General features: G+C 36.6%; 1 protein-coding gene across 7 annotated transcripts; it reads right to left on the bottom strand.

The window, feature by feature from the left end:
• Positions 1-777: 777 nt before the first annotated feature.
• Positions 778-23,523, bottom strand: osbpl2b (oxysterol binding protein-like 2b). Of its 7 annotated transcripts, XM_088937639.1 has the most exons (17): positions 20,748-21,038; positions 19,940-20,029; positions 15,625-15,756; positions 14,261-14,325; positions 13,083-13,231; positions 11,709-11,841; positions 11,394-11,469; positions 10,657-10,791; positions 10,006-10,103; positions 8,998-9,180; positions 8,549-8,656; positions 8,150-8,239; positions 7,573-7,696; positions 7,117-7,242; positions 6,142-6,265; positions 5,363-5,453; positions 778-4,622 (listed from the first exon to the last, which is right to left on the bottom strand). In XM_088937639.1, exons 5-17 carry the CDS (start codon positions 13,117-13,119, stop codon positions 4,520-4,522), a joined length of 1,428 nt encoding a protein of 475 aa, XP_088793765.1. In that variant the 5' UTR covers positions 13,120-13,231; positions 14,261-14,325; positions 15,625-15,756; positions 19,940-20,029; positions 20,748-21,038; the 3' UTR covers positions 778-4,519. The 7 variants fall into 7 exon arrangements, with proteins under 7 accessions (XP_088793765.1, XP_088793766.1, XP_088793768.1 ...); XM_088937640.1 differs by lacking the exon at positions 15,625-15,756 and having other exon boundaries at positions 20,748-20,977; XM_088937642.1 differs by lacking the exons at positions 15,625-15,756; positions 19,940-20,029; positions 20,748-21,038 and adding an exon at positions 22,573-22,737.
• Positions 23,524-25,612: the final 2,089 nt, after the last annotated feature.

Below are 25,612 nucleotides of genomic sequence, written 5' to 3'. Positions count from 1 at the left end.
TGTCCCTTCCTTACTGCAGAAACACAGTTCCTATACTCCTGCTGAAAAATTCTGTGTTAATTGATTATATTGTAAGGGAGTTTCAAAAGTTTTACTACTTTAATAAACTGACTTCCACATTTTAAACTTTCGTCCTCACAGTGCTGATTTGAATATTACGTTACTTTAGTTTTATTTGCTAGATCAATAAAAGAAATCGAGATAATGTAATCATTCATATGCAAATCAGGGAGAAAACAGTACCAAAGGTATACATGTTCAGCGTTATCCATTCTTTATATTCCAGAATTGTGATATCCTTTATAAAATGTCCTAATTTCCGGGTGAATTGAGCCATTACTTTCTCACCCCTCCTGCTGACTCATAATGAATGCTGCAGTGCTGCACTTCAGCAGTGGATGGAGCTGACCCCGTCCTTACATGTAAAACACTCTGGGATAATCAGCTGTATATAAAAGCAAAGAATCACAGCAAAACCACAAGAAACAAACACAGCAGAATCAGATCATCATAGGCCAGTGACTGCTGAGTGGACCAGACCACCACTCCATGGTCAGTATCCTTCAGGAACATGTTAACTTGCAAAGAAATTCCTCAGGTAATCATTACCATTATGTTACATTATTTAAGATCTAAAACCATTTATAATTAAATTCAGTGCTTCACATACCCATACCTAATGCAAAACACCCCCCCCCCCCAAAAAAAAATTACAAAACCCTCCCATTAAAATTTCATGATTTATTACAACAGTAAAAACCAGACAAACAGGAACCATGCTGTTCACCGACATTTTTTTATTTAAAAAGAACAAATGTATTTCCAACTGAATATTGTGATTTTGTGAGTAGCTCTTACATTTAACTGCCTACATAGTATTGTGCATACAGATAAAACTCCCTTTCTTCCCCCCTCAAAAACAGAAGAAAATGATTTAGTTTGATGTTACTTTTTAGACACAGGGGGTACACTTGACAAAAAGAGAAAGGAATCGCCTTAAATACTATAAAAATAAACTCATTTTGCAAGTCTCTTTTTCAGTATGACCCAACGTCTCCATGCCATATTGAGAAGGCAAACTAAAAATTGTTCAAACAAAAGTACAGAAAGAGGGGGAAAAACTAGTCTAGATGGAAATTTGTAGTTTACAACAAAGAGACAGCCAACCAGTACAGACTCAAGTGTTATTAGTTTTCGACACAAAAACCATACACAGCAAAATAAAAACTTTAAATGATCATTTTTATATTGCTAGTTTACAAATAACCAATTTTTACATTTCTTAAGACCGCAATTAAGTGGATAAATACAACAGTAGTAGTGTTTTAATATACAAAGGGGTAGAAAATAGGTAGCACTATTGGAATATTTAGCATAGTTATTTTAAACACCAATACTTAGTGACATTAATAAAGATGAAAGGCACAATAATGATGGAGTGATGGTTTAGAAAGTTTGCACATTTTTCCACATGATCCCAATGTTTAACTTGACCTTTACGTTCGCCGCTTAATACTCATTTGAAAATATATTTTTAGTTGCTTACGGAATTAAGAAACTAAACAGTGTAAGAAACTATGCAAGTTCCACAAACCTTTATTTGAAAACAGTAAGCCAAAAGATGTAGACAGTGACTGTCAAATTCAATCTAGCAATAACACTTGAAACTTGGTTATCTACTACACATACAATAAGTACTGATTGTTAGCAGACCAATTAAATTCCCCACAGCTATGTCCAAATCAGTCAGTTCACATTGTTTTCCTGAAGGTGATGATATAAATCTTCCTAGATTCCTAAAACACAAAAGGCCAACCTATGTACTGTATTTATTTACTCCATATTTTAAGTGACATGTTGATCATATTGATTGTTGTTTGCATAGATTTATTTAATGTTTTAAAAGCACTGAACATTTCAGAAGCCTACACTACTTTCAATTATAGCTGCTTTTATGTATCATAAAGATGTTCAGAAAAGCACTCACTGACAAAAATCAGTGGACATATAAGACTGCTGAAGACCAGCAGTTTATTATTACTGTTATTACATACTAAACTATCTACAGTTTACATCATGTACATACCATAAAGAAAATCCAAAAATTCTACCAAATATCTTGAACTATATCTGGAAATTAACTTCATTTTACCATTTCTACCCCCAATATGCATTTTACTTCAGAAACAGCAATTCGGAATGTGAAGGAAAAAAATAGTTTTAAACAACTATGAGGACTATTTTTAAATGCCAAACATTTTCTGTCCATTAGAAATCTAGCTATCATGGAGGCTGAATTTGAAAATAATTGAATACAATCCCAAAGAAAGAAACATCACCGCTGACCTACATTTCTAAAACCTACAGGTATGTTCAGGACCCTTTTTCCTCTAGATCTATTCTCCTCACACAAAAATAATGCAGACTATACAGGTAGTATTTTTCATATTCTGGAAGTCACATGGTAACCAGCAATGAATTCTTACTTTATTCTGAGATAACAGTTATGTAGCCTGATTTGATGTTTAGGTAAATTAGGCTTAATACAATAATGAATGTGGAATTCAATGTTAGCTTAAGCTTTCTTTCTGCCAGTTCAGTCAAAAATGCAAGATAATTCCCAGTCCTTAAGATGAATTAATCCAACTCCACAGAACCATGTTTTCACAACATACTTTATACTGATATAGATATGAATACCTGTACCTGCAACATTAGTATGGCTTTGGAATTTCTACATGAAAATAGTCACTTTGGCAACCATACACATAGACACTTAAATCTATTTGAATTGAATGATTTTATTATTTAAAAAAGTGTTAGTTAACTAACTAGGTAAACATGGTCTTAAGCAGCTTTCAGTTTTCTCACCAACTAAAACAAATTAATTGGTAACATTTGTAAGCATGCATCAGAATAAGGAACATAAATATTTAGTGCCAAAAACATTTCAATTACAGGACACACACAGACTAGTTGTGCAAATGTGAAATTGGCCAAACTAGTAACAGCTTGAGTAATGGGACTTGTTATGCTTATAAAGAAGAGGATATCTAAACTAAGCTCTGAAAGGTGAAACAAACTGAAAAGGCAAACAGAAACGACACACTCGTCTCTGAAACAGGATCTTTTATGCACTTATACCACGAGTGTCAGGCCTAGTGTCCTTTGGTTTTTGTTCCAAACTGCACTCTCAGTTACATAATGGGTCTAATTATTTGTAATAACTGCATAAGTCTAATGCCTGTAACTAAGCTCTGATGTGTTTTATAAGTAAATGTACCTTGATGAGTGAGTGTTCTGTATATGTCTGATAATTTGGCAAATTGCTTATTTGAGTACTTAGGTTGGGAAATAAACCAGCAGACACTAGGCACCCCAGGAAGAGAGTCTGACAACCATGCGCTATATTAAAGCCGGATGGTTTAAACCTAGTTTGGAAAGTCCGGAATTCATATATAAAACCTAAAACAAAATACAATCTTTCCATTCTTTTTTACTGCATTTCATGATGGCACATGCCTGTTTCTTTGCTGGTATTGATCAACATCATGCTTTGCTTTGTCACTGAAGATTTCTATAGTCTATAGTCTCAAGTGTTTTCACTGTCTCTTCAGATACTGTTTAGCATACTGTCATAACTGTGGAGCTATACCCATCAAGTGCATACACTAATGGTAGACATTTTTAAGGTACAGACGCTTTAATATACAGAAAATAAGATATTTTTATAACAAGGAAATGACAAACAGTATGAAACCTTACTTTATTTTAAATTAATATTCTTTATGCGTACCATTTTTTTGGAAAATTTTTAAACGATCACAGAACTGATCGCTGTTACATGTTACTGTTTAAATTAAATGCTTTTATGTTTAGAACCGCACACAATGGTCTCTTCATCTGAAACTAGCTGATAGGCACTACTGCAGGTTTTCTTTTTTTTTTAATCTAACCAACAACTCACAAAAAGAACATTATACAGTGATGTAAGAGATTCTGTAGACTAGCTAAGATCATATTACCAATTTTTTGTTTAATACGTACTGTAGGACCCTAGAAAATGAAAAATTTGAGCCTCCTGTTTCTATTAAACCTAAAGTTGCACTTATTCCTTAAAACAAACCAAAAAAAAATTAAAAGTGCACCAGCTGACCAGACATGATTGTAACACGTATGCAGACTATTGCAAGATCTTTCTTCAAGATGCTTTTGAGATTAAACTCCCACATACTGCAAGATACATGAGGGAAACTACAGAGAAAAAAGAACAAATACTGATTACAGAGATATATCAGATGCTGAGACTGAGGGAGAAATTGGGGAGATCACGGCTTTCCTTCTTCTCGTTCTCGCTGCCAGTCAATGAAATTTCCATCCCAGGCTCAGAACTATTTCACGAGTGGAAAAAGTTTGTACAAATTGTTAATTGTGCCACGTTAGGGGGAAACGAGCAACTGATTTCTTCCATTTCCAATTAGAGATGATATGGTGCTGAAGGCTGGAGGTGATTACCCCCTCAGTAGATGTCAGGACAGTCAGTGTAATTCCTATCAAAGTACCCTCCTGTGTAAATCCAGTCCTGGGACCCTGTGTGGGGATTTGTGTCTAACCTGAACCACCTGAAAAAAAGAATTAAAAATCATAGATTTCTCAATACCAGATGTGCATTAAAGAATAGAAACATAGTAAAACTCAATACAGACAAGTGTTATGTGTTGCACAAATACAGTATATTAAGCCACTAAAGGTCACAAAAGACATACTATATAATAATAACTATAATCTGTGCTAGGCCATGTATTTTTAGGCTATTTTTTTAATCAAGCACAAGTGTATTTCCTTCTACACTCAGTCACCAAAAACTGATCATTTTATCTTTAATTGCTTGACTAAATTTAGCATGAATATCTTTAGCTTATGAGGAATCTCAGTGAATATATGAAGAACAGGAAATAGGCACTGCCCTTTTCCCAGAGGACTAGCTTTAAAAATTAATCTAAAAACATTAAGATTCCTGGGGATAAAACCAGGCAGATAGGAAGGAAGACATTTTCAGCCATTAAAAATAAGGTAATACTCATTAACTGTTCTTTCTAGAGCTCTATAAATGTTAGAGTAAGAAATTATTGGGTTCAATTTTTTTTTTATTGAAGTGCACTTATTTATATGTTTTCTATGTAAGATAGAAATAATGCTGAGGAAACTGGATCCATTTTAGTCTACTGTAAATGCAACTAAGTTATACAATGGAGTTAATAAAGAATTCCTATTTTTAAAGACAGCGAACACTTGTGGAAAATGAGAAATACAGACATCCCATAATCCTGCTTGATGCTGTCAATCACATGATAATGTTTACCTGGGTGACCACTCTTCCTCACTCTTAGCTCGTTCCTTACGAGCAGCCCTCTGCTTCTCCTCCAGCCTTTCCTTCTCCCTGCTGGCCACTTCTGTCAAACACAAAACAAAACCAGAGGATGACCACAGCCTCCGAAAAGTTTCTCATTTCACACAAGTAAAAAGATAACGTTTTGCTCAATGACAACTGTATCATACCAACACATTACATGTGTACATCGCTGTGTTGACTGTGTTAAGCTGCTGTTGCACTGCAATTTCCCTCACAGGATCAATAAAGTATCTATCTACATCTCCCATGCGGAAATAGGGGTGCCTCTGTGCCTTCTGCATTAATGAGTTGAAATGTCCAAAATAAATGCACATTGCTAAAATCACTAAATGGCTTCCAATTAAAACTACAGTCTCAGCATGAATTTAGCTAATATAAATGTACGGTAAAGCAGTTTCTGAATGTAAAAAACTATGCTCTTTACCTAAATGCTCCACAAAGTGAACATAAGCAGTATACGTGAAGCTTAAAAAATCACTATTCAGTGGTTTCACACACATCCAATTAGTGATGGGACTTCTTGGATTTCCAAGAATGTTGCATCATGTTACAGCTATAGTTAAAGCTAAATTTGAAACTAGCCTGTGAAACCAGCCCTGCATCTATAAATTGTATGATTTGTAATCAATATGGACCACAGGACTAATGAAAAGCAAATGCAAACAAAATGAGCTGATGTTTATTATGGATAAAAATTCGGTTTGTTCAATGCTACAAGTCTTACACACCCATGTCTCCATTTTCCATGGCCCTGATGTCCGGACGCAGGCGACAATCTGTCAGTGGTAAAATCCGGTCCATTCCTGGTTCCAGTTCATTCAGAGTGATAGCAAAGTTTGTAAAATTATACATCTGGGAATACAAAAAAATAGGAAGTAAAAGGTACAAGGCAAGTACAAGCGGGCAATACTTTTTTTTAGAAATTTGAAATCACCAGTAATTATTTTCATTACGTGCCCAACCCATCTGGAATTTCCAATTGTTTTAAAACTCTCAAGTCTTAGAACAATTGCCAAGAGTCAACAGACTGTAAATTTTAAGGCTTTACAGCCACCACTCCTTTACCTTTACAGGGAGCTCCAGAAATGCTCTTTCAAAAAACCTACCTGTCAGTCACGTATTCACATACTGTACTGCAAGTTCTGCAGTGACAGGAGAGATTATCCCAATAGGATAATCAGCACATTTCTTACTGATATCACTGCAAGTTTGCAGGCACTGGACAAAAGCTGAACCAACAGCTCTGGCTGGTAAATGTGCACCCTACCTCAGCAGTGTTCTACACTATAAATATGGCATTCTGTCAGTAAAACATGAATGGGCAATTTAGGTCCTAGAGTGCCAATTTGTCTGCGGGTTTTCAATTATTGATTGAACAAGACCTATTTAACGATTGCCCAAAGCCCATCAGTGCCATTGCTTTGAAGAGATCTAGAATACCTACAGACACACTGGCCTTCCAGGAGCAGAATTGCCCCTACTTGTGGCAGACAATTAGCGGGGCAAAAAATTATCTAGGGTGTTTTTAGAGGTTTTTTTATAAAATATCTACAACGTGGCTGCTGAAAAGCTTTGAAAGAGGAAGATGGATTCAACTTCACAAAGACAACAATATCTCTTCAATCGAGAGTCTGGTAACTCAAGAATTGCATACTGTTGAGGCAAAGAGTGCAACAGGCTGGAGAAGATATAATTCTTCTGACCTGCGCAGAGTGGGGAGGTCTGGACCATATTCTCCACAGCAGCGTACTGCCCGGGATAACTGCCACTGTTTCCTGAATCTCAGGCATGTCATCAGCCTCATCATTCTCTGCCTTCAAGCTTTCATCCTGCAAAGGGAAAGGAGAAGACGCTTCACAGTACAGTCATACCACAAAATACAGCACACTACGACTCCGAGCTGCAGTTTGCCGGTGTGAAAAGACCACACTGGAAGACTTAACATGTTGGTTGTATCAGCTTGCAAAAAAAAACACCCTTGCGAGCTAAGCATGCATGCCATGTTTTCTGATTATTTAAAGTACTGACTGACATCTAAACGTTTATCATATTTAAACAAAAAACAAAAGCATCAGCCCACCAAAATTATAATTATCTCCAATTCTAGATAAACCAGAAGTAAAACAGTCTGTTCTGAGCAAGCAGATAAGAGGAAATACCTGCTTCTGTTTCTTTGTGTCAGATGTTTTTTTGTCAGTCTTCTTGTTTGCTTCATAGAGCTGAGGATCTACACTCCACATGCATTCTGTCCATTTGCCATAAATCACACACAATTTCTTCTTGCTGTTTCAGAAAAGAAACCGATTGAGTCCACATCCAAGCAGAAGCAATTAGTAGAAACATAATCAATGATTTTTATTCAATGCTACAAAACTGATACAAAGAAGTCTGAGGCTGTAGAACAGTCATGTCGCCAAGGTTAAGCTACACTGAATTCAGTGTAGATGTTTTTTAAGGAATTCAGCTATAAGTACATCTACATGTTATTCAGCAGACAAAGTTATTGTTAGGCTACTGCTGTTTGGAGTCACTAGAGGGACAGGACAATGAGATGGTGAAGGAAAAAAGGTGATTTTTATGCTTTTTGTCTTAAGGAAAAGCAAGTCTTTAGCATCCCTAACCAGCTAAGTTATTCAATGCGGTCAGTACTTACATGTACTTTACAAATCACCCGTCATTCGCATAGACAGCTGAGCTACAAAGAAACTTCCATGTTACTCAGTTTCCAAAACTTACTTTTTGTCCTGAATGTACCCTTCAACTCTGTGGAGCTCTTTCCCAAACATCCCACATGGTTTGAAGTTCAATACACATTTCTCTCCAGTACTGTTAAAGCACAAGGGAAAAGGTGGCCCTGTTAATTTTGCATGCAAGGCAATCAATCACAATTTAAAATATTTTAAACATGGGATCAGGTTAAACTCTTCTAGATAATGTATTAACTGAGTATGATAAGCATATCTAGTACAATGCACATACACATGCAATGGCTGCAAATACACTGATCTTTCCTGGTGTAACTAACCATTTATACTGCCAAGGTTTGTAAGCATTCAAGTATTTCTAGTACAGAGAACAGCTAGAGGCAGCAAAAATGCCTGAGCCATAGCACATGAGACAAAACTGTTTGCTTACCTGTGATTGATAATCTCAACTGTTCCATACTGTTCTATCCAAAGTTTGCCTAAAATAACGTTATGTACACAACAGGAAGGGTTTGTCCATGTGTAAGCTTCTTTATGCCTGAAGAGAGGACAAAAATGTGTCAAGCTGAGCAAACAAAACTGAAAAGGCAATTCCATTCTTCTCCCTTAAAGCCAATAACCAGTAAATTATCTGAGAGCTAAAAAAAACTATTACAAAATTTTAAAAATTTATGTTTGGGTAATTAAAGCATTAACATTTTTATTGTAAAAAATACACAGGACAGTACATATGCATGTATATTTAATAGGTGATGTTAAAATAAATGCATTTATTAAAGAGACAATTTAACAGTGTTGTTAACCAGCCTGAGTTTTTTTTCCCAGCAGAAATACTGCAAAGCTTTAAGGAAAGAGACTGGTTCTGAAGATTATGCTTACCTGAGCAGCTCTAGGGTGATAGTTCCTCTGGGTTCTGCTTCTACACTCTTACCCCAGAACTTCAGTTTGGGGTAGATGGAGCCGTGGAAAACAAAGTCGTTGTTAATGCCTTCGGAGTAGAAAGCACTAATGGGAGGATGATGGCTGACCTGTTCAGATATGAGCCTAAATCCCTGATCCGCTCTGGAAGTAGAACACAAAACCATTAATCCAAATGATCTAATTGTAATTTTCATCTAATTATCCAAACCTACACCTGGTCTAATAATAACTTTCGTATGAAAATACAAAGTTATAACTCTTTAATACCCCATTGTGTGAAAAAATATAATTTATTCAAAGAAACCTTACTTTTTTACTTGCCACCATGAACTTTCACGTGAGGCCACAGTGCTGTTGTTAAATTTGAAATATTGTGTAATTGTTCCTCTTTTTGTCTTAAGGAAATTAACAAGCTGTGGGATATTGGGCCAGATTAACTAAAACAAAATGCATTGTATTTGAATTGAACATTTGTAAAGACAATATTAATAAAGCTAAAATGAATAATTTAAAAATCAACGTACTGTACTCTTCCTTATTGTCATACAACTTAAAGGTTTAAAGGCTTTTTTTAGTACAAATATGGTCAAGCAGATGTACACAACTAAATCATATCTAATTGGCTCACTGTCCAATGAGCAGCTCCAACCACACATTGTGAACATCATTGTGGGAACTTTTCAACAGATTTCAGGTGCAACACAACCAGAGAAAGAGTAAAAACTGCAAGGGTGGAGACAGAGATGTAAAAGAGGATGTAGAAATCTGAAAAAAAAAACCTCTTGCCTTGTTATGGTTTGAGGAAACATTGTAATAGTAACTGAGCAAGCACTGCTATAAGTCTTTCTGTATTATAGTGGAATCCTCCTCAGCACATTTGTACTGTAACATCTTGCTGAGAACAGATACCTTTACACTCTTTAAAAAACACTGTAACCACAATGTTTGTGGACAATGAGTCCTCACCGTGTGAGTTCATAGGTTTCTCCTAGCAGTGGATTGAATGGTTTCCCAGTTCGCTCCCACTGAGATGCTACTGCAGACACAGCAAAAGCAGCTACAGCCTGGAAGAGAGCAACACGCTCAGCAAATATAAATCACTCCAGTTAAAGCAAGCAATCAGGACTGTCTGATGAAGAAGTCATTCTAATCTAAATGACTTCTCTTATTCATGAGACTTCAAGTTTTATTCCTCGAGAAACAAACCGCAGTAAATTATTCGAATGGGTCCGTTTTTGATATCATGAAAACATTAAAGTTTATTAAGCTAGGATCTTTGAGATAATAATAAGTAGAATCGTGGTTCAAAAAATGTATATATACCGCCTTTGAAATAAAATAGATTTTATGTCCCCTATGTACGTAATGGTTCACATTCAGATATATTTTAAAAGTACTTTAGATGCTGTGTAGATATGTTAGAATAGCAAGATAAGACACATAACAGATAAGACAAAATGTCCCTGTATCTCTTTTGCATCTTAAATCCTTGACCGCACAAGACAAGTTGAATCAGATTAGGTCGTGTCTACTCATATCACAGAAATTGCTCAAACCAGATTCAAAACTCTCTTAGAACACGTGACACAGAAAGACAAAAAACTCTAAATGGATCACCTGCATCCTTTCCACAGAGTCTGAGAGAGAGCATGCTTTATGAATGAGGTATGTGTGCTCCATGTATTCTGTGATTCGCTGCAGAAAGCTCAGTGGCTCATTAAATACTATAGGCATCGTTATTTTGGAAAGCTCCTGAAACACAAAAAAGTCAGTTATTTTTCCATCACTGTTGTATAGAACAAATATAATTTTTATTTGATATAAACAGAAAAATAGTCCGTCATTCAGATGAGATGTAAAACCGAGGTCCTGACTTTCTGTGGTCATTAAAAATCCCAGGAAGTTTCTTGAAAAGAGTAGGGGTGTTACCCCGTTTTCCTGCAGAATTCCCATTGGCCTTTACCAGTCTTGGCCTCCTAACAATCCCCATTTACAAATTGGCTTCATCACTCTGTTCTCTTCCCCACTGTCAGCTGGTGTGGTGGTGAGCGTACAACATCCTGTAAAGCTCTTTTAGAGGAAAGTCCAGAAAAGCACTATTTAAGCATAAGGAATTACGAATTATCATAATATGAATATTTATACTTTGAGACCAAAGTACATAACTGAAAAAAAGACATAAATACATGCAGCATAACTGGAATATTGTCTCCCATGTTTCATCTTAGAAAATTTTATTTATTAGCCTTCTTGTGGCTAGCTGAAGTTTCTCTTCTCCAGCATTCCCTGTTAAATGAGGACTCACACCAGCAGAGTGTCTTTACACAAAAAGAGCACAATGGTGGTTTACTCACCAGTCCAATGCATTTCTTTAATATTCCCCACACGCTAAAATTATTTCGGGAAAACATTGGGGCTGGCAAGGTTGTTCTGGAAGACACAGCAACAAACATTTTACAGTTGTGGGATTGAAGCAGTGGGATTACCATTATGAAACCTTTACAGTACGTGTTTAAACCCAATGCCCCAAAAATCTCAGATATACGGGTTGGACAGTCAGCAGCTTAAAAGCAATGAGAAAGCGTTTTAGAATCACAAATCTTTTCATGACAAAGAACGGTTTCTGGGGAAATCCTCCCCATGGTAATGGAGCTGGAACCTGACTATACCTGCGCTGCTTGATTCCATTCTCCTGTGGCGTGGTCCCATTCTTGCTCTGACTGGTGTTGCCTCCATCAAAAACAATTGCATCTTTATAGCTGGTTTCTGATGTACCTTCGCAGGATTCATCCGACTCCAAGCCTGATGCACATGCAAACAAAAATATTTTTTTTTCTATTGTTCTTAGAGGTAGGAATTAACATTTCATACTGCTAGCTTCTTCTATATTAATCCTGAAAACCAGAAACGGCAAACATATTATCACTCCCTTTAATCAATGTTGCTATTTAAGGTGTGCTGTATCACAGCAGGAGCAGTAGGTGCTTCTTTCTGTATATTTGTTTATATTCATTACATTTCCTCAAATGTGAATTAAAATTCTTAATTATACGTTACAGTTTTGTCCCCTATAACTCAAAGGGTTTCATACTTACTGTTTTAATGGTTTTGCATAACTGTACATCTCCACGGACTGACATTAATAATTCACACATTTTCATAATTACACCTCTCAGTTCACTCTTTCATTTTGATGTCACGTTGCTTGTGCCATTTTACATTTAAAACTAATCTATCAGAAACACTGCATTCTGACATAATCGGCATTACAATAATACTAATTCTACCTTGCACTGTATATTGTGAACATCTGAGCCAGAGTGACATTTTCAGAATAATCTTTTCAGAGATTAATCGACATAAAACAAACAGCCTTAGGCAATCTATTCTGCATATTATTATGCATATATTAGCTTCAGAACAGAGACACATGTGCAAGTGACAGGAAATAAAAAAAACAGATTACTGAACTGTTATTTAGGACTCAAAACATTTCAACAAAGGTTATGTCATTTTACATATATGAAAGTGATGATTTAGGCATGCTTATTAATTTGAAATAAATAAAGAAATAATTAGCTGATTTAATTCAAAGCTTTCAGCGGTCACATCATTTATCAACAAAGCCATCTGCTTCTATGTAGTACATAATGGCATAATGATACATAATACCTTAGCTCCTGGGCCTTTATTGCCCAGCAGCAAGACATTACAATGAAATCCATTACATAATATAATAGGTTAATGCATAATTGAAACATTGCACACGTGATGGAAGATGATACTATTCAGTGCTAGTAATAACTTTTTTTAATTTGTCTGACACGCATTTCCAAAGCAACCTACAATTGCACCCATTTATACAGCTGGATATTTTATTGGGCCAGTTCAGGTGAGGTGCCTTGCTCAAGGGTACACCGGCACTTGTACCCACACCCTCCCAGTTATGAGTCCAGTTCCCTGACCACTGCTCCCTCAACATTTGTTAAGCAAAGTGGATACATCTATGGTGGATTCACCGCAGGCCTCGCTATGCTTCTTACCTGTGATGGCATCAAAAAACTCCTCCTCGCTGTTCATTTTCTAAACTACAACTGCGTCTGTTCAATTGTCTTTTCTCTAGTACATTGTTCTGTCGTGTGGCAGACGTGTTGCTTGTCCTGTGGATTTCTTAGCTGCTAAGCCAGAAGGCCTGAAACAAAACAATAAAACAAAAATTCATGCTCTCCCTGCATTTGAATGTAGTTACAACTGGGCTGCATTCATTGACTGTAAGATATCTGTTTTTGCTTATCTTGTCTTGAACATATGGAAATGTAGAGCATATACAGTAGACCTATGGCCCTAGCAATTAAAGCCACATTTCTACCAGCAACAAATTACACTCATCTGGTTCAGCGGTGTCATGTTGTTTTTGGTGAATAATAATTTTTTACAAAGTTTCTGAAAAACAGAGAATATGCTCTGTTTGACCAATTGTCACCTGAGGTTATGCATGTTTTAAAGGAAGCTGTATGCTAAGGCTAAATATGTAAACCATTTTCTGACCCAACTAGAACGTTTCACTGTCTAGAGCTGGGAAGACCCTTCTTTATTTCAATAAGAACTATAAAAATATATGGAACACCAGTCTATAAGCAGAAAATGTGCTGTAATAGGCAAGCACATCTGAAAGCTTCCCAGCAAGTTACAAAGTAACACAATATTATAGTGCAATAACATGATACTACGTTCTGGTAAACAAATTAGTAAAAAAGAAAGAAGGTGAAATAATTATCTGTGTCTTCACTAATTCAGAAACCATAAAGCACTTAGTAAAGATCCTAGTTGTAAAATACTGTAGTAAAGCAACAGTAGGTTGTTGCTAGGATTCTGTATTACTGGTAAGCATAATAAAACTAATGTCAAAGACAATACTTGCCATTTTTGAAGATCATTTGCATTCAACAAGAAGCAATTTTATTGTTAAGGTTGCAACAGCGCAAATGACCACTGGCAGTCAGCTGGCTATTTTGAGTTATACAGCAGCCCCATTGTATGATATTGGAAGTGTCTTTTCTCCCGTGATAACTAGACTTGACTGGGAAAACAGGTTTTGCACAGCAGTGTAACAGGCACGTATGGACAAGAGAACAACAGAGCGGACAGGTGGTCAGGTTTGATTACACATCAACCCCCTATCACCATACTTCAACTGTATTGTCAATAGAATGATACCAACCAGGCTTGGAGTTAATTGGCCAAAGAGTTTTCAAAGAAGAGCAGTTTGCAGCACAGGACACGTAGCTGAGGGAAAAGGGGAGGTAGAGAAGCCTGTGGTTTACATGGAAACCTCATTTTGCCACACTGTAATTGCACTGCCACTAGAATGATAATTACCAAGTTTGGAGTTAATTGGCCAAACAGTTCTTTTTTGTTTGTTGGCGATATGCAAAAAAAATGTCTGTCGGGAAGACATCTTAGTTTAGGAACCCCGTATTGCAACATTTTTACTTGTACTGGCACAATAATGTGAACTCCTACGTCTGGAGTTAAGTGACCTAATGCACTTCAAAGCAGGGAGCAGTGCACTGTTTACTGTCGACTGCATTTCTCAAAGCTGTTTCTTGCCAATTGCAGGTATAAATATGATCGTGGCAACTTTGCAGATGGAAGTCTGAAGCAGCTTTGGTTCATGATGAAATCTGCTCATTTCCTTTTCAACTGGTGCTGTGGTTCCCAGGAAGATGTCAGGAAAAGCGTTTTCAAACACGTTATTATCTAGGCTGACCAACTCCAGTATTAGTTACAAATTAAATAAAGCAAGAGTATGAAGCTGCTAGGCTACCAGGTCTTCGACCGCAATAAATTTCAAAAAGTGAAAAAATACAATATCGTACACTATTATTACAGAACTTATGCTATCAAGTACAAAACATTAAAAAGCAGAACCAGGAATCAGCGGGGCCTACTTTAAGGCATGTTAGGAATGAAGCTGCTCTGTGAGTGCTAATTTTATTACTACTACATAACTTGAGAGGGTATAAACATTTCCAGTTTGCTTTTGGAGAGCCCCACAGACAATTCAGAAGACCCCTGTTTGAATGTGTTTTTCTCCCCCATTGATTTTGGAATTAAGCAATAACTGGTGGGGGGCAGGCAGAGATCACAGATTCCTCCGAAAAACATGCACGCTAATCTCGTCAGCAAACATCCCCCGACCGATGCAGTAAAACAATTCCTGCATGCTGTGCCCCGTGTAGGTTAAGAAGGCAATCTTGACAGTGTTATTATAAAATAGGGTGAAAAGGGGCATTATCATCATTTCCAATACTAAGGTTGATCAGTACAGTACACACAAATAGCCATGTCATATCGTTTTAAAGAAGCTGGTTCTTTGAAGTACAGGTAATCCTGCTCAGCTTTCTAAAAACAACTGAATCAGTAAATATTTACATCCTAGTTAAGCAGAGGTTTATCTTTAAGTATGGGATGGTGGGAATGCTCACATCATTCATAATAACAGGACTTGATAAACTGGGGGGGGAAAGCATTGCCTTGAATCCCAAAGAACCTAGCAGTCCAAAAGGAAAGCTTTCTTCTCACCTTAAGCACTGTGTTTTGGATGCTGTTCGGGGAAAACAAACACATTGGCTGGGGTTCCACCAAGAAAAGCGCCACTTTGTGTTGACAGAAGAAACCAACTTGATACTTCAGTGTTTTCACAAAAGCACTGAGCTGTTGGAAAAAGGAGAACCTTCACTGGCAGTGAGCTTTCTCAAGTTCTAACCGGATTGTGTGACCTGGCTTTTTCATCAGCTTATTGTAAAGCAAAGAGCATGCTCTCCTACAGAGAAGAGAAATCATAAGTGGGAAATTAAAATTAAAAGTCCTGGAAGTATAATAATAATTATACAGCGCTTAATTTCCATTTTAGGTAAGCAGAAAATATAAACACTCAGCAATATGAAAAGAAAGTCCTTTTGACCTAATTTAAAATTACTGTCCACACTACTAGGCTGCTCACTACAGAACAATCTTTATCAGCAAAGGCCTTCTCCAGACCCACAGATGAGCCGAGAGGGATACCTGAAGAAAGCAGCTGTGCTTTTATTATTTGGCCTTTTGTACCTAATTGAATTTATTTTTACATAAACGTACATCTCACGTGCATGTAGAGATGTAGAGGCTAAGATACCTTCTGTAATTACAACCATCAGTGATTCTGCGACATTATAAAAGAACTGCCTGTACTTTGGTACGAGGGTTTCCTTGCACAAGGTTTCCTTCATTGTCACAGTCAGAGGCATTAGTGGCTACTGAAAAAGATCAAATGATCCCTAAAATACCACGTGAATCTAAAACCTGACTGGATATATAAATTAACAGATATTTGAATATAAATCATATTTATAAATAAAAAATAAGTAACTTAATGCTTGTTTAACTCAGATGCAGTTAATTATTAATTTTAATATTTCCCAGCTTTCATTACAAACTTCAGTACTTCTTCAATTCCTTTAGCTTTCAAAACTCTTTGGATGGCTCAGGATCATAAAATACAGCTGAAATCATCCAAGCAGACCAAGGACTAAGCAGAGCAAAGAAAAACACATTTTCTTTATAATTCACTTTTACTTTCCCAAAGCAGTACTGTGGATACCATTTATACAAATATTTTCACATAAATACATCTTCTTAATATTCTCTGGTGTATTAATAAGGTTTGGAAAAATACAAATACTCTTACTAGACATAAGATACTGTACATATTGAATACCTAATGGCACCTATATTTTGCCAATTGAATAAAAAAGTGTCTGTGCTGAGCGTATTAAGAGTGTGGGAATCACTGACAAGAAAGATAATTGCAGATTGTTAAAACGAGAAATAAAAGTAAATGTGATTGTGGGTCCAATACACCACCAGCCTCCTACTTTCTCACTGACAGAAGTATTGTTTTAAACACAAAGTCACACTTGTGCGAGGTAACAAAATGTTCACCTCATACCAATACTGTTCAGAATTACTGTATTGTCTTTGTACAAATGATACCATGATCTAAGTGAAGTACAATATAGTTACTATGTCATACAATATTAATTTCAATAACATTAAAACAGAATCTGGAGACCCAGTGGAAAACTACACTCACACGTCCTCTCTGATGTGAACATTTCTATCCCCATAAATGAAAAAAAGTAGCAGCAATCAATCCAGAAAGACACTGAATTAATTTTTGCTTTATCAGCTGAGAGTCTCTGAGACAACTATTATCTAATGAGATGCAACTGGACAGACCAGACTGAGACCTGCTTTTTCAGCAATTTACCAAACATAAGGCATGCATATTCACCAACAACATAGCTTATAGCTTCCATAGCCTTACACAAATTTTTGCAAGCTAAAGGATTTCACACTGCTGGGATTTCAGATTTCCAGCCTCTTCTCAAGACACTGAAAGATTGAACCCAACTGTTCAACACTATTCCTTTAAGAAAACATTCTGTACTGAACAGGTGTTATTTACCAAGCCTAATCTATTACTAAAGAGATTAGATAAAAAAAACATGTCAAACAGTTTAAACTTCATGATGGCCTGTTAAATCAACAAATGTCTTAATTTTAAAAATACCATAGCAAGTGCCAGTCCAACAGATATTTAGTCAATTACGATCTATTACAACATGTTCAGTTTACAAATTACTGACTGACATTATCTGCCTAAAACATTTGTGTGCTTAAAAGAGAAATCACAGCTATGATCTAGCATAAGCAAAGAATTCCAAAACCTTGTACCAATTTAGTTATGTGTTCTAAGAATGAAAGACAAAACTATCCCTTTCAATGCACAGAAATTAGGTTTCTACAGTACCAGGTAGAAGTTCACGTTTCATAACCAAACGTGACTATGATACCACATTCCTATAAGTCACATCCCAGGTGATTCCACAAGTGTCAGAATGCTGATAAATATCCAATTAAATTATGACAAAATACACTTTTGGCAACTTCCGTTTTTTACCTTGATGTTTTCCAGTAATACTAGAATCTGTAACAGACAACAACTGTAGCCTGTATCTACAGGGCTGCTAATAAACTCATATCAGAAATTATTGATGTTTCCACTTAGTGCCTTGCTTATCCCAATAGCTATTGATTGTCCCTTACTAGTGTGCACCTGATCTCTGAGCAATTACAGTGTGAAACACTGTAAACACTCAAACAATAGCATGATCTAAACAGGACAACGGCCTGAGAGGAACATTGGTAACTAAAGCAACTGGAACTGCTGTAATAGCTGATTAAAAACAAAGTCCATACTAAAATGGTGTAACACTAGCACAACCAAATTATGTACCACTTAACAGAATTTCAGAACTCAAGTAATACACCATTTTAACACGCATATAATGAATTATTTTTAGTTTTAAACAAAATTAAATTACAGAACATAGCAAATAATTTAAACTAACACAGTGAAAAATAACAATATTTTTCATTGCCCTATTCGACACTGTTTCAACTAATCCGTATTTCTGATTAAAGTCAGCATTTACCTCCAAACTTGCCATGGAGCTTACTGTATCTGCCTATCAGAGCCACAGACCTTGCATTTTCGGCTTCAGCAAACAGTCCAGCAAATTCATTTGAATGGAATCTTGTTTAACTAGCTGAGTCACATTAAGGCCAGGGATTGTCTGACAGTAAGAATAGTTACACCCAGATTCATTGAGAACACTCCAAACCCAATTTAGTACAGTATGCCCCTAATGCACCTATAAAAAAATCAATTTTACAACTGCTTAGTAACTGAGACTAACGAAGACATTAGAGAAAGCATTTCCAAGGAACACAAACGACTTAGTTTTTGTTAAACAATATGTCGGTCCTTCAGGTGTGTTAAATATGTCAAGTTACCAGCTCCCAGTCAATAACTCTTTCTTCTGGGAGTGGGGGCACGAGCTTTACTTCACAATTAAATCATCTTGGTGCAAAACTCAGTAGCTTTAGGTCTTACAAAATTCACCACACAAAGATTCCGACAGCAAAGTAAAGGGGAATGATTATTCACTCTTGCTCCCGAGTACAACACCGCATATTGAACAAAGGAGGGCCAGTTTGATTTTTTTTTTATTAAGTCTTTACCATTACTCAAAAAATTAGGTAACAGAGTAAAGACGTATGGAATCTGTATGGTGACATTAGGGAGGAAAACAAAAAAACCCGATGGATTATCTCACTGTATATACTGCCCGAGGTCATTGTCCGCCGACTGATGTTGCCCATTTTGCTGTGTGACACAAGCAGCATCTTGCTGACAAATCCCTGCGTGTTAAACGTAAGGGAACAACGCACTTTAAGATTTATTAACCTTTGTTTCTGGTTTACAACAATAGACTGAGGTTGTGAAACTCGGAAATCTCGGGTGGATACAAAATGCACACACTTCGTTGAGGTTTCTATGAGTCAGCGTTGCTGCGATACCTTAAAATCACACTGTTCCTGCCCCTAAAGGTGTTTAAACTTTCAGACATATTCCCTGATACCACATCCAGAGGTTAAAGTGACAAAACCTGAAACTCCATCAGTGAGATCTCTCCTCCCTCAACCCCAACAACCCATCTATTTTTCAATATAGAAACGGTATAACATATTGTAAAATAGGTATGGCAAGCAAGCTTTCTTAAATATGCCATATTTCTTACTACCATTAAGAATACATTTAACAATCACAAAGGACTTTTTCTAAACAAACTTGGTTTTACAGAAGACAAAATTATAGTAATATTATAACTCTATGAAGTGCATGAAACTGCAAAGATTTTATAAGACGTGCAAATGCAAGGAGAATCCATTTCCTGGCACACCAATTTATGACAGGACCAAGAAAATAATAATAATAATAATAATTGCTTACACTTATATAGCGCTTTTCTGGACACTCCACTCAAAGCGCTTTACAGATAATGGGAACTCCCCTCCACCACCACCAATGTGCAGCATCCACCTGGATGATGAAAATGGAAAGTTGCACTACCTCTCTCTTTCATTCATTACCGTGACACACACAGAGCCTGAAGAAGTAGGCCTTCCTAAATCTCCAATCTCAAGTGAGTCAAAATTAGACTTTCTGCAATATCTTCAACATTTTCTGCTAATTGATTCTTATTTAATATACAGGGTCCCCCATATTAGGGTTGGATTGTAGAAAACACTATCATACAACAGCACAAAGCATATTGCTGCAAAAGTGCAAATATATTAAAGTCAGAAGTGCTATTTTATATCATAATTTAATATCAACTGATATGTAGCCCACAGGGGTTACTGTTTAAACAGCTCCTTCACCAAGTCTTCACCACTAAACTACTTAGCATGGACTTGAGTTTTAAAGTGCTCCACGATCTTATGAGCTTTTTATTTTAATCCAGGAGCAAAACAAATAAAATCTTTATTACATTTCCTTCATGCAGCTTTATTATTTTCAGACGTGCTGCTGCACAACTTTCTGGACATTTACATTTCAGCACCTGCCTTTTGTCAGTGTAGTATTACAGCAGACCTGATCACTGTACCGCTTCTGCATACGGACACATTATCCCAGTAATAAATAATATATTATAGAGGAGAGAAAATTCTTTATAGTTTTCTAGGTTTCCTGGACTCCTCTATGTTTGAGTCACTGTACCAGCACAGTGTTTTATCTAGTTTATTGTTTTGCATACCTTCAATGAAAGATGTCTTTTAATTTTTTAAATGAGGATCTTTGCTCATCAGACTTCACAAGATGATATTCCTTTCACATGGGCATGATTGAGGTACCTATGTCATCATGCCTTTTATTAATTATAGCAGCATTCGCAAACTGCCATAAGAGTTCGATATAAAGCTCACAAAATGAGTTTAAGACTTTGTTGTTACTGTTGCAGGTTAGACTGTCCCTGCAACTTCAAAGCTGGAAAAAGAATGAAAAACAGTATCAGAAAAGGCTGAGCATTCATGTTTTTGAACAAGAGATACAACTGAGTTCTAACTGCTTTACAAATGAGTTGCAAAACACCTGCCAGCTCCTTCTGCGATTGCCCTCCAACCTTCTTTGTAATGTGGTTAATATATACCTTTTCTTTCAGCTCTTTGGAGATCTGTTACTGTTTAAAAAGTGGTAGGTTACTAATAGCTGGGGCTAAATAAAACCAGGCTCATATTCAAAAATCCCCTTTCTGTCTGAGACTTTGGTTGTCCAACTCTCACTTTTGTGGTTTCACTACCAAACTACAAAGTGCAACGAAGTCAATAGCCTTTAAATACTTATGTGCATTAAAATACAAGTTTAAAGTGGTTTAAGAGCATACAGGGTTAAGTAGAATCACTATATCTGCTTTGCATTAAGAGACGTAGCCACCCAGCAATCATCCAGAGAATTACACACCTGGAGAATTCTCTAATGCATCGCATCTATTATTTCAAAATCAGGGAGAAAAAACATCAGTTCAGAGTGGGAAATTACAGCAGTAATAAAGGTGAAAAATTGCCCGTTGTAGCTAACTGCTTCACATTACAATAGCAAACAGTATAAGCATTGTTCTCGTACACTATATTGTAAGTCTTTTTAACTTTCAGGGCAGCACAATTATCAATGTGGCGTACATATTTTACTCAATACGAAAAAGCTTTGAACAAACATTTTTCCCCCGAACTAATTCGATTTCCGTTGATGAAAATGCAGTATTTCACAGCTTCAAAAAATATACTAAAAAGAACAAACAAGAATACTGGCGTTAGCATATTTTTCCCAGCCCGCTGCAAAAGAGCACTACAATGTAAATCTCTGATTATTACAGATGCAAAAACTGGGTAGGCACCTCATCTTTTATGCGCAATCACAAACTGGATCGCGAATATGGCCACATCCGTTTTCTTACAGATTATAAAGAGTTGCAATACAAGTACAGCATGAATCATTTCATGCAGCCGTTTAAATAGTGATCGGTACTGGTCGACCCCAGCCAGTGGGCTGCTGCATTGCTCATTCTTAAAACTCAAGTGCACCAAGTTGCAGAACTTGATTTTAATAAGGCAGGAAAATAGGATAACATCTCGGGTAGAAGCAAAGATATACCTCGGCCCGAACTAATGGCCCTTCACAGCTCTAAAAACATCTGATGTTGTGACAGCATCACAAGACAGCCCGTTGTTTTCACCAGAAAAGACTCGCACCATTCCTGTTCAAGCAGGTCTGTTTTCCAGAAAAAAAGGGGGCTGACTCCATTAGCTATCTATGCCCGCAAAGCCCACTCACCAGATAACTCCTAAGTTAAAATCTTATCTGGTTGCCTTCAGAGGTCAACCTGGTCAGACGATAGCGCAAACTTTCATTTAACACCACTAAAAACAAGACCAGTTCTCTCATAAGTTATTGATAAGAGAAGCCAGTCACTGGACGTAGCTGGGGTTGACTTTAGGCCTCGCACCAGGGTTACCGCCAATGAAAACAAGCTTAATCTCTATCTTAACACGTAGGCTGTGTAACAAAAGCAAAAACCCGTTTACCTGCAAGGTTTTGGAGTCCGAAACTGTTATATTTATCCAACAAGGCAAAAGCAACAAACTGAGCCCCCTGCACTGACACAGAGGCGGAAGTGGTTACAAGGGCGGTGTGATTGACAGGGCCAGCGCCCTATCAGATCTCACCAGGGCAGCCGCCTGATAGCAGGAGGAACCAGCCAGAGGGCCAAGGCGGGGACTTGGATAACTGACAGCTAAGTGTACAAATAGAAAATCGCGTCTCCACAGTGCGCCAATCACGTCCCTAAGCTGGTGATTCCCCTCCAGTGACAGAGAGGAGGTCCCTAGTTTTGTTGTGGAGGAAGTGTTATCAAATTTACACTGTGGAATGAAGGCTGTTAATGGCCTTTAGCTTGTAACAGTTGCCAAGCACGTTTCGGTGTCATGCATCTGATAAGGAGAAAACGCAGGTGATTTTACACACACACACACGTTTTTTTCTGGTTATTCCAAAACAGGGCTAATAAAAATAAAATCGAGTCGTGATTAAAAATGGTCAAAAATGGTGCTTTTTCGTTAAAGTCTCAAAGTGATACCACTGAGATTGTAAAAGCCAAATATCCATTTATAATATGAAAATATAATAAAGCACCCTACTTACAGTATGTGGTTTTTGTATGGTTTTAGCAGGAAATATCTCAAGCCTGTTTTCGTCAACCAAGACAATTGCAGCCAAGCAATATTTTACAAAAAGAGCTTGTATATTATGCTGCGTTCGATATACTTCAGTTAATTTGTTTTAAACGGCTGATTGAAAAAATAGCATACAATACAAAGTAACTGCCCTTTAAATACTACACATATTTTCTAAAACATCAACTGAAGAAACACTTTGATTTTAAAAGATGAAATTGGTGAAATTAAACTTTTTTTTCTGAACTTACTTCTTCAACTACTTACGTTTATACAGTAGTTGCCTGCTTGCTTCCCTTAGAGAGCGAGAGTGCAATCTAAAAATACTGAGAGGTATTTGTCTGGCAAAATAATCTGAGCCTGTCACAAATTCTCTCTGACCTTGCTTGTGGGTTACCAGTGCTTGACAAACAAGACGCTAACTGTTAAGTACAGTAGTGATGTATTTTTTTCTTTCTCCTCGGGTTAAAATGTTGCTATAATACGAGCTGCTGCCAGACAGCTCTATGTGAAATAGAAAACCTTGTCCTGTTTGTCAAGGTCGTGTATTAATATTACGTACGTTACTAGTAACAGAATTGCAATTTCAAGTGCAAAAAAAAAAACACGAGAGTACAGCGTCTGCTATCACTGCTAATTTATTTTGCTGACGCTTTTATTCAAAGCGATTTAAATTCGCACACTTTTATACGGCTGGATATTTAACTAAAACAATTCTTGTACCTTGCTCAAGATACAACAACAGTCCCTCACCTTTTTGGAGATGTCTCTGCCCAGTTTAAGTGTTGAAGGCTTATCAATGGTTTACCAAAGACGTGACGTACTTTATTACAGCTTTTTCCATGTGCAGAACCTATAAACAAAGGAGCACTCAAAAAGACAAAATGTCAAATCTACTTCCAAAAGAAGAAACGTAAAACAAAAAGCAAGTGCTGTTTGTGAGGTTCTGATTCAGGTTTCTTACACTTTCTTTCGTATTTTTTTTTCCTGCTTGATCTCCACCTTCCAAGTTAGAAAAATAAATAGAATCACAAGTGATTACATGCCTTCACCTTTTACAGTCTTATCAACCAAGTGAAGTGTATTTGATTTGGGAGGGAACATACAAACATTTCAAACATTCTGCCTTTCTTTGACTTCAAATAATAGCTTGTTCACTGTGCTGGAATACTGGAATTGGGCCAATTGATTTAATCTCATCTGCGGCTGCCCTGATGTTCTGAAAAAGCACATGGGGATCAGAGAGATAGGTTGAAGTAACAAGCTGTTATATATGTCTGTGGTGACTTGTCTTAAGTTAGTATTGGAAGGACTGTGGGAAAAGTTTAAAAACATTTGAGTTGCAGTGTTGTATGCACTAGTTGTTTGGAAAAATAAAAGAAAGATGTATTTTGCATTTTCATCTGACTCATGTCTGATTATTGCAGTCAAATAATCAATATTTCATACAGTAAAACACAAGCAAATAGGAATTACAGTATTATTAAACAAAATTGGTTAAAATAATTCAGAAGTAGCAGAGCTACTGCCCCCGCAGCCCAGAATAATTAGTTCCACGTATAACTTTAAATTCCATTGAGTTGTTTCAAGCATTAACTGAGCATTGGTGAATGCTTCTGAGACAATAGTCCTATGAGTTCCTGTTGTTTTAAAACATACCTTCAGTATATCTTTTTTCTTTTTGGATTTTAAAAGATAATATTTCAATATCATTTTTCATTTAGGACAGTTTTTTTACAGTTCCTACCGCAGCTCTCTATTGTATCACAGGTATCAGAAGAAGGAATTTCAATGTTCTTGTTTTTGGAAGAACAATAATTTTTGGTGAACTTTAACACATTATCTGCATATGGTATTAAAACACGTTGACCTCTGAAAAATACTGGAAATAGAATGGGGCTCAATGTTAAATTATATCCCTCGAAAACTGGAGCAAGGCCATATTCATAATAAATAATCTTGCAATATTGTGTTGATATCAGTATTATAAAACTAAAAACTTTGTAAGTCTATGAAACCACAATTACAAAGACTAGAATTATAAGCCAGAGTTAAAAGTTTTCACTGGTCATAATTATATAAGATCTACCACAATCACAAGCTTCATCTCTGCTTCTTAGGCTTATCTGTCCAGTCTATACAAACTGTGTTCATATAGATCTAACAGACAAACCAGTTTAGCCTTTCCCACCCTCAGAAGCTAAAAGGAGTGAGAAAGGAATGTATTAATTGCAGTGCAGAGTCTGTCTTTTATTACTTTTTCACAGTGAAAGCACAGAGAGCTTCATCTGTTGTTAACAGATCACCTTGAACAAAGCATAGCAACCACATAAACAATGGTTAACGCTTTGGAAGCGAGTCTTTCTGTGTAAAGTTTTCATGGTATTTATTG

The sequence above is a fragment of the Atractosteus spatula genome, chromosome 19, assembly GCF_055471065.1.
Source record: "Atractosteus spatula isolate fAtrSpa1 chromosome 19, fAtrSpa1.hap1, whole genome shotgun sequence".
Taxonomy (NCBI): Eukaryota; Metazoa; Chordata; class Actinopteri; order Semionotiformes; family Lepisosteidae; genus Atractosteus; species Atractosteus spatula.
Note: the sequence above shows the minus strand (reverse complement) of the source record. Positions and strands in the feature narration are given on the sequence as shown.

Excerpts from the sequence above, each read along its gene's own strand:
- osbpl2b (XM_088937643.1), bottom strand. The coding sequence starts at position 13,119 with ATGAACAGCGAGGAGGAGTTTTTTGATGCCATCACAG. Across the intron at positions 8,240-8,548 it reads GTTGAGATTATCAATCACAG|TACTGGAGAGAAATGTGTAT; the intron begins GTAAGCAAACAG and ends GTGCTTTAACAG. Across the intron at positions 6,266-7,116 it reads GACCTCCCCACTCTGCGCAG|ATGTATAATTTTACAAACTT; the intron begins GTCAGAAGAATT and ends TTGTATTCCCAG.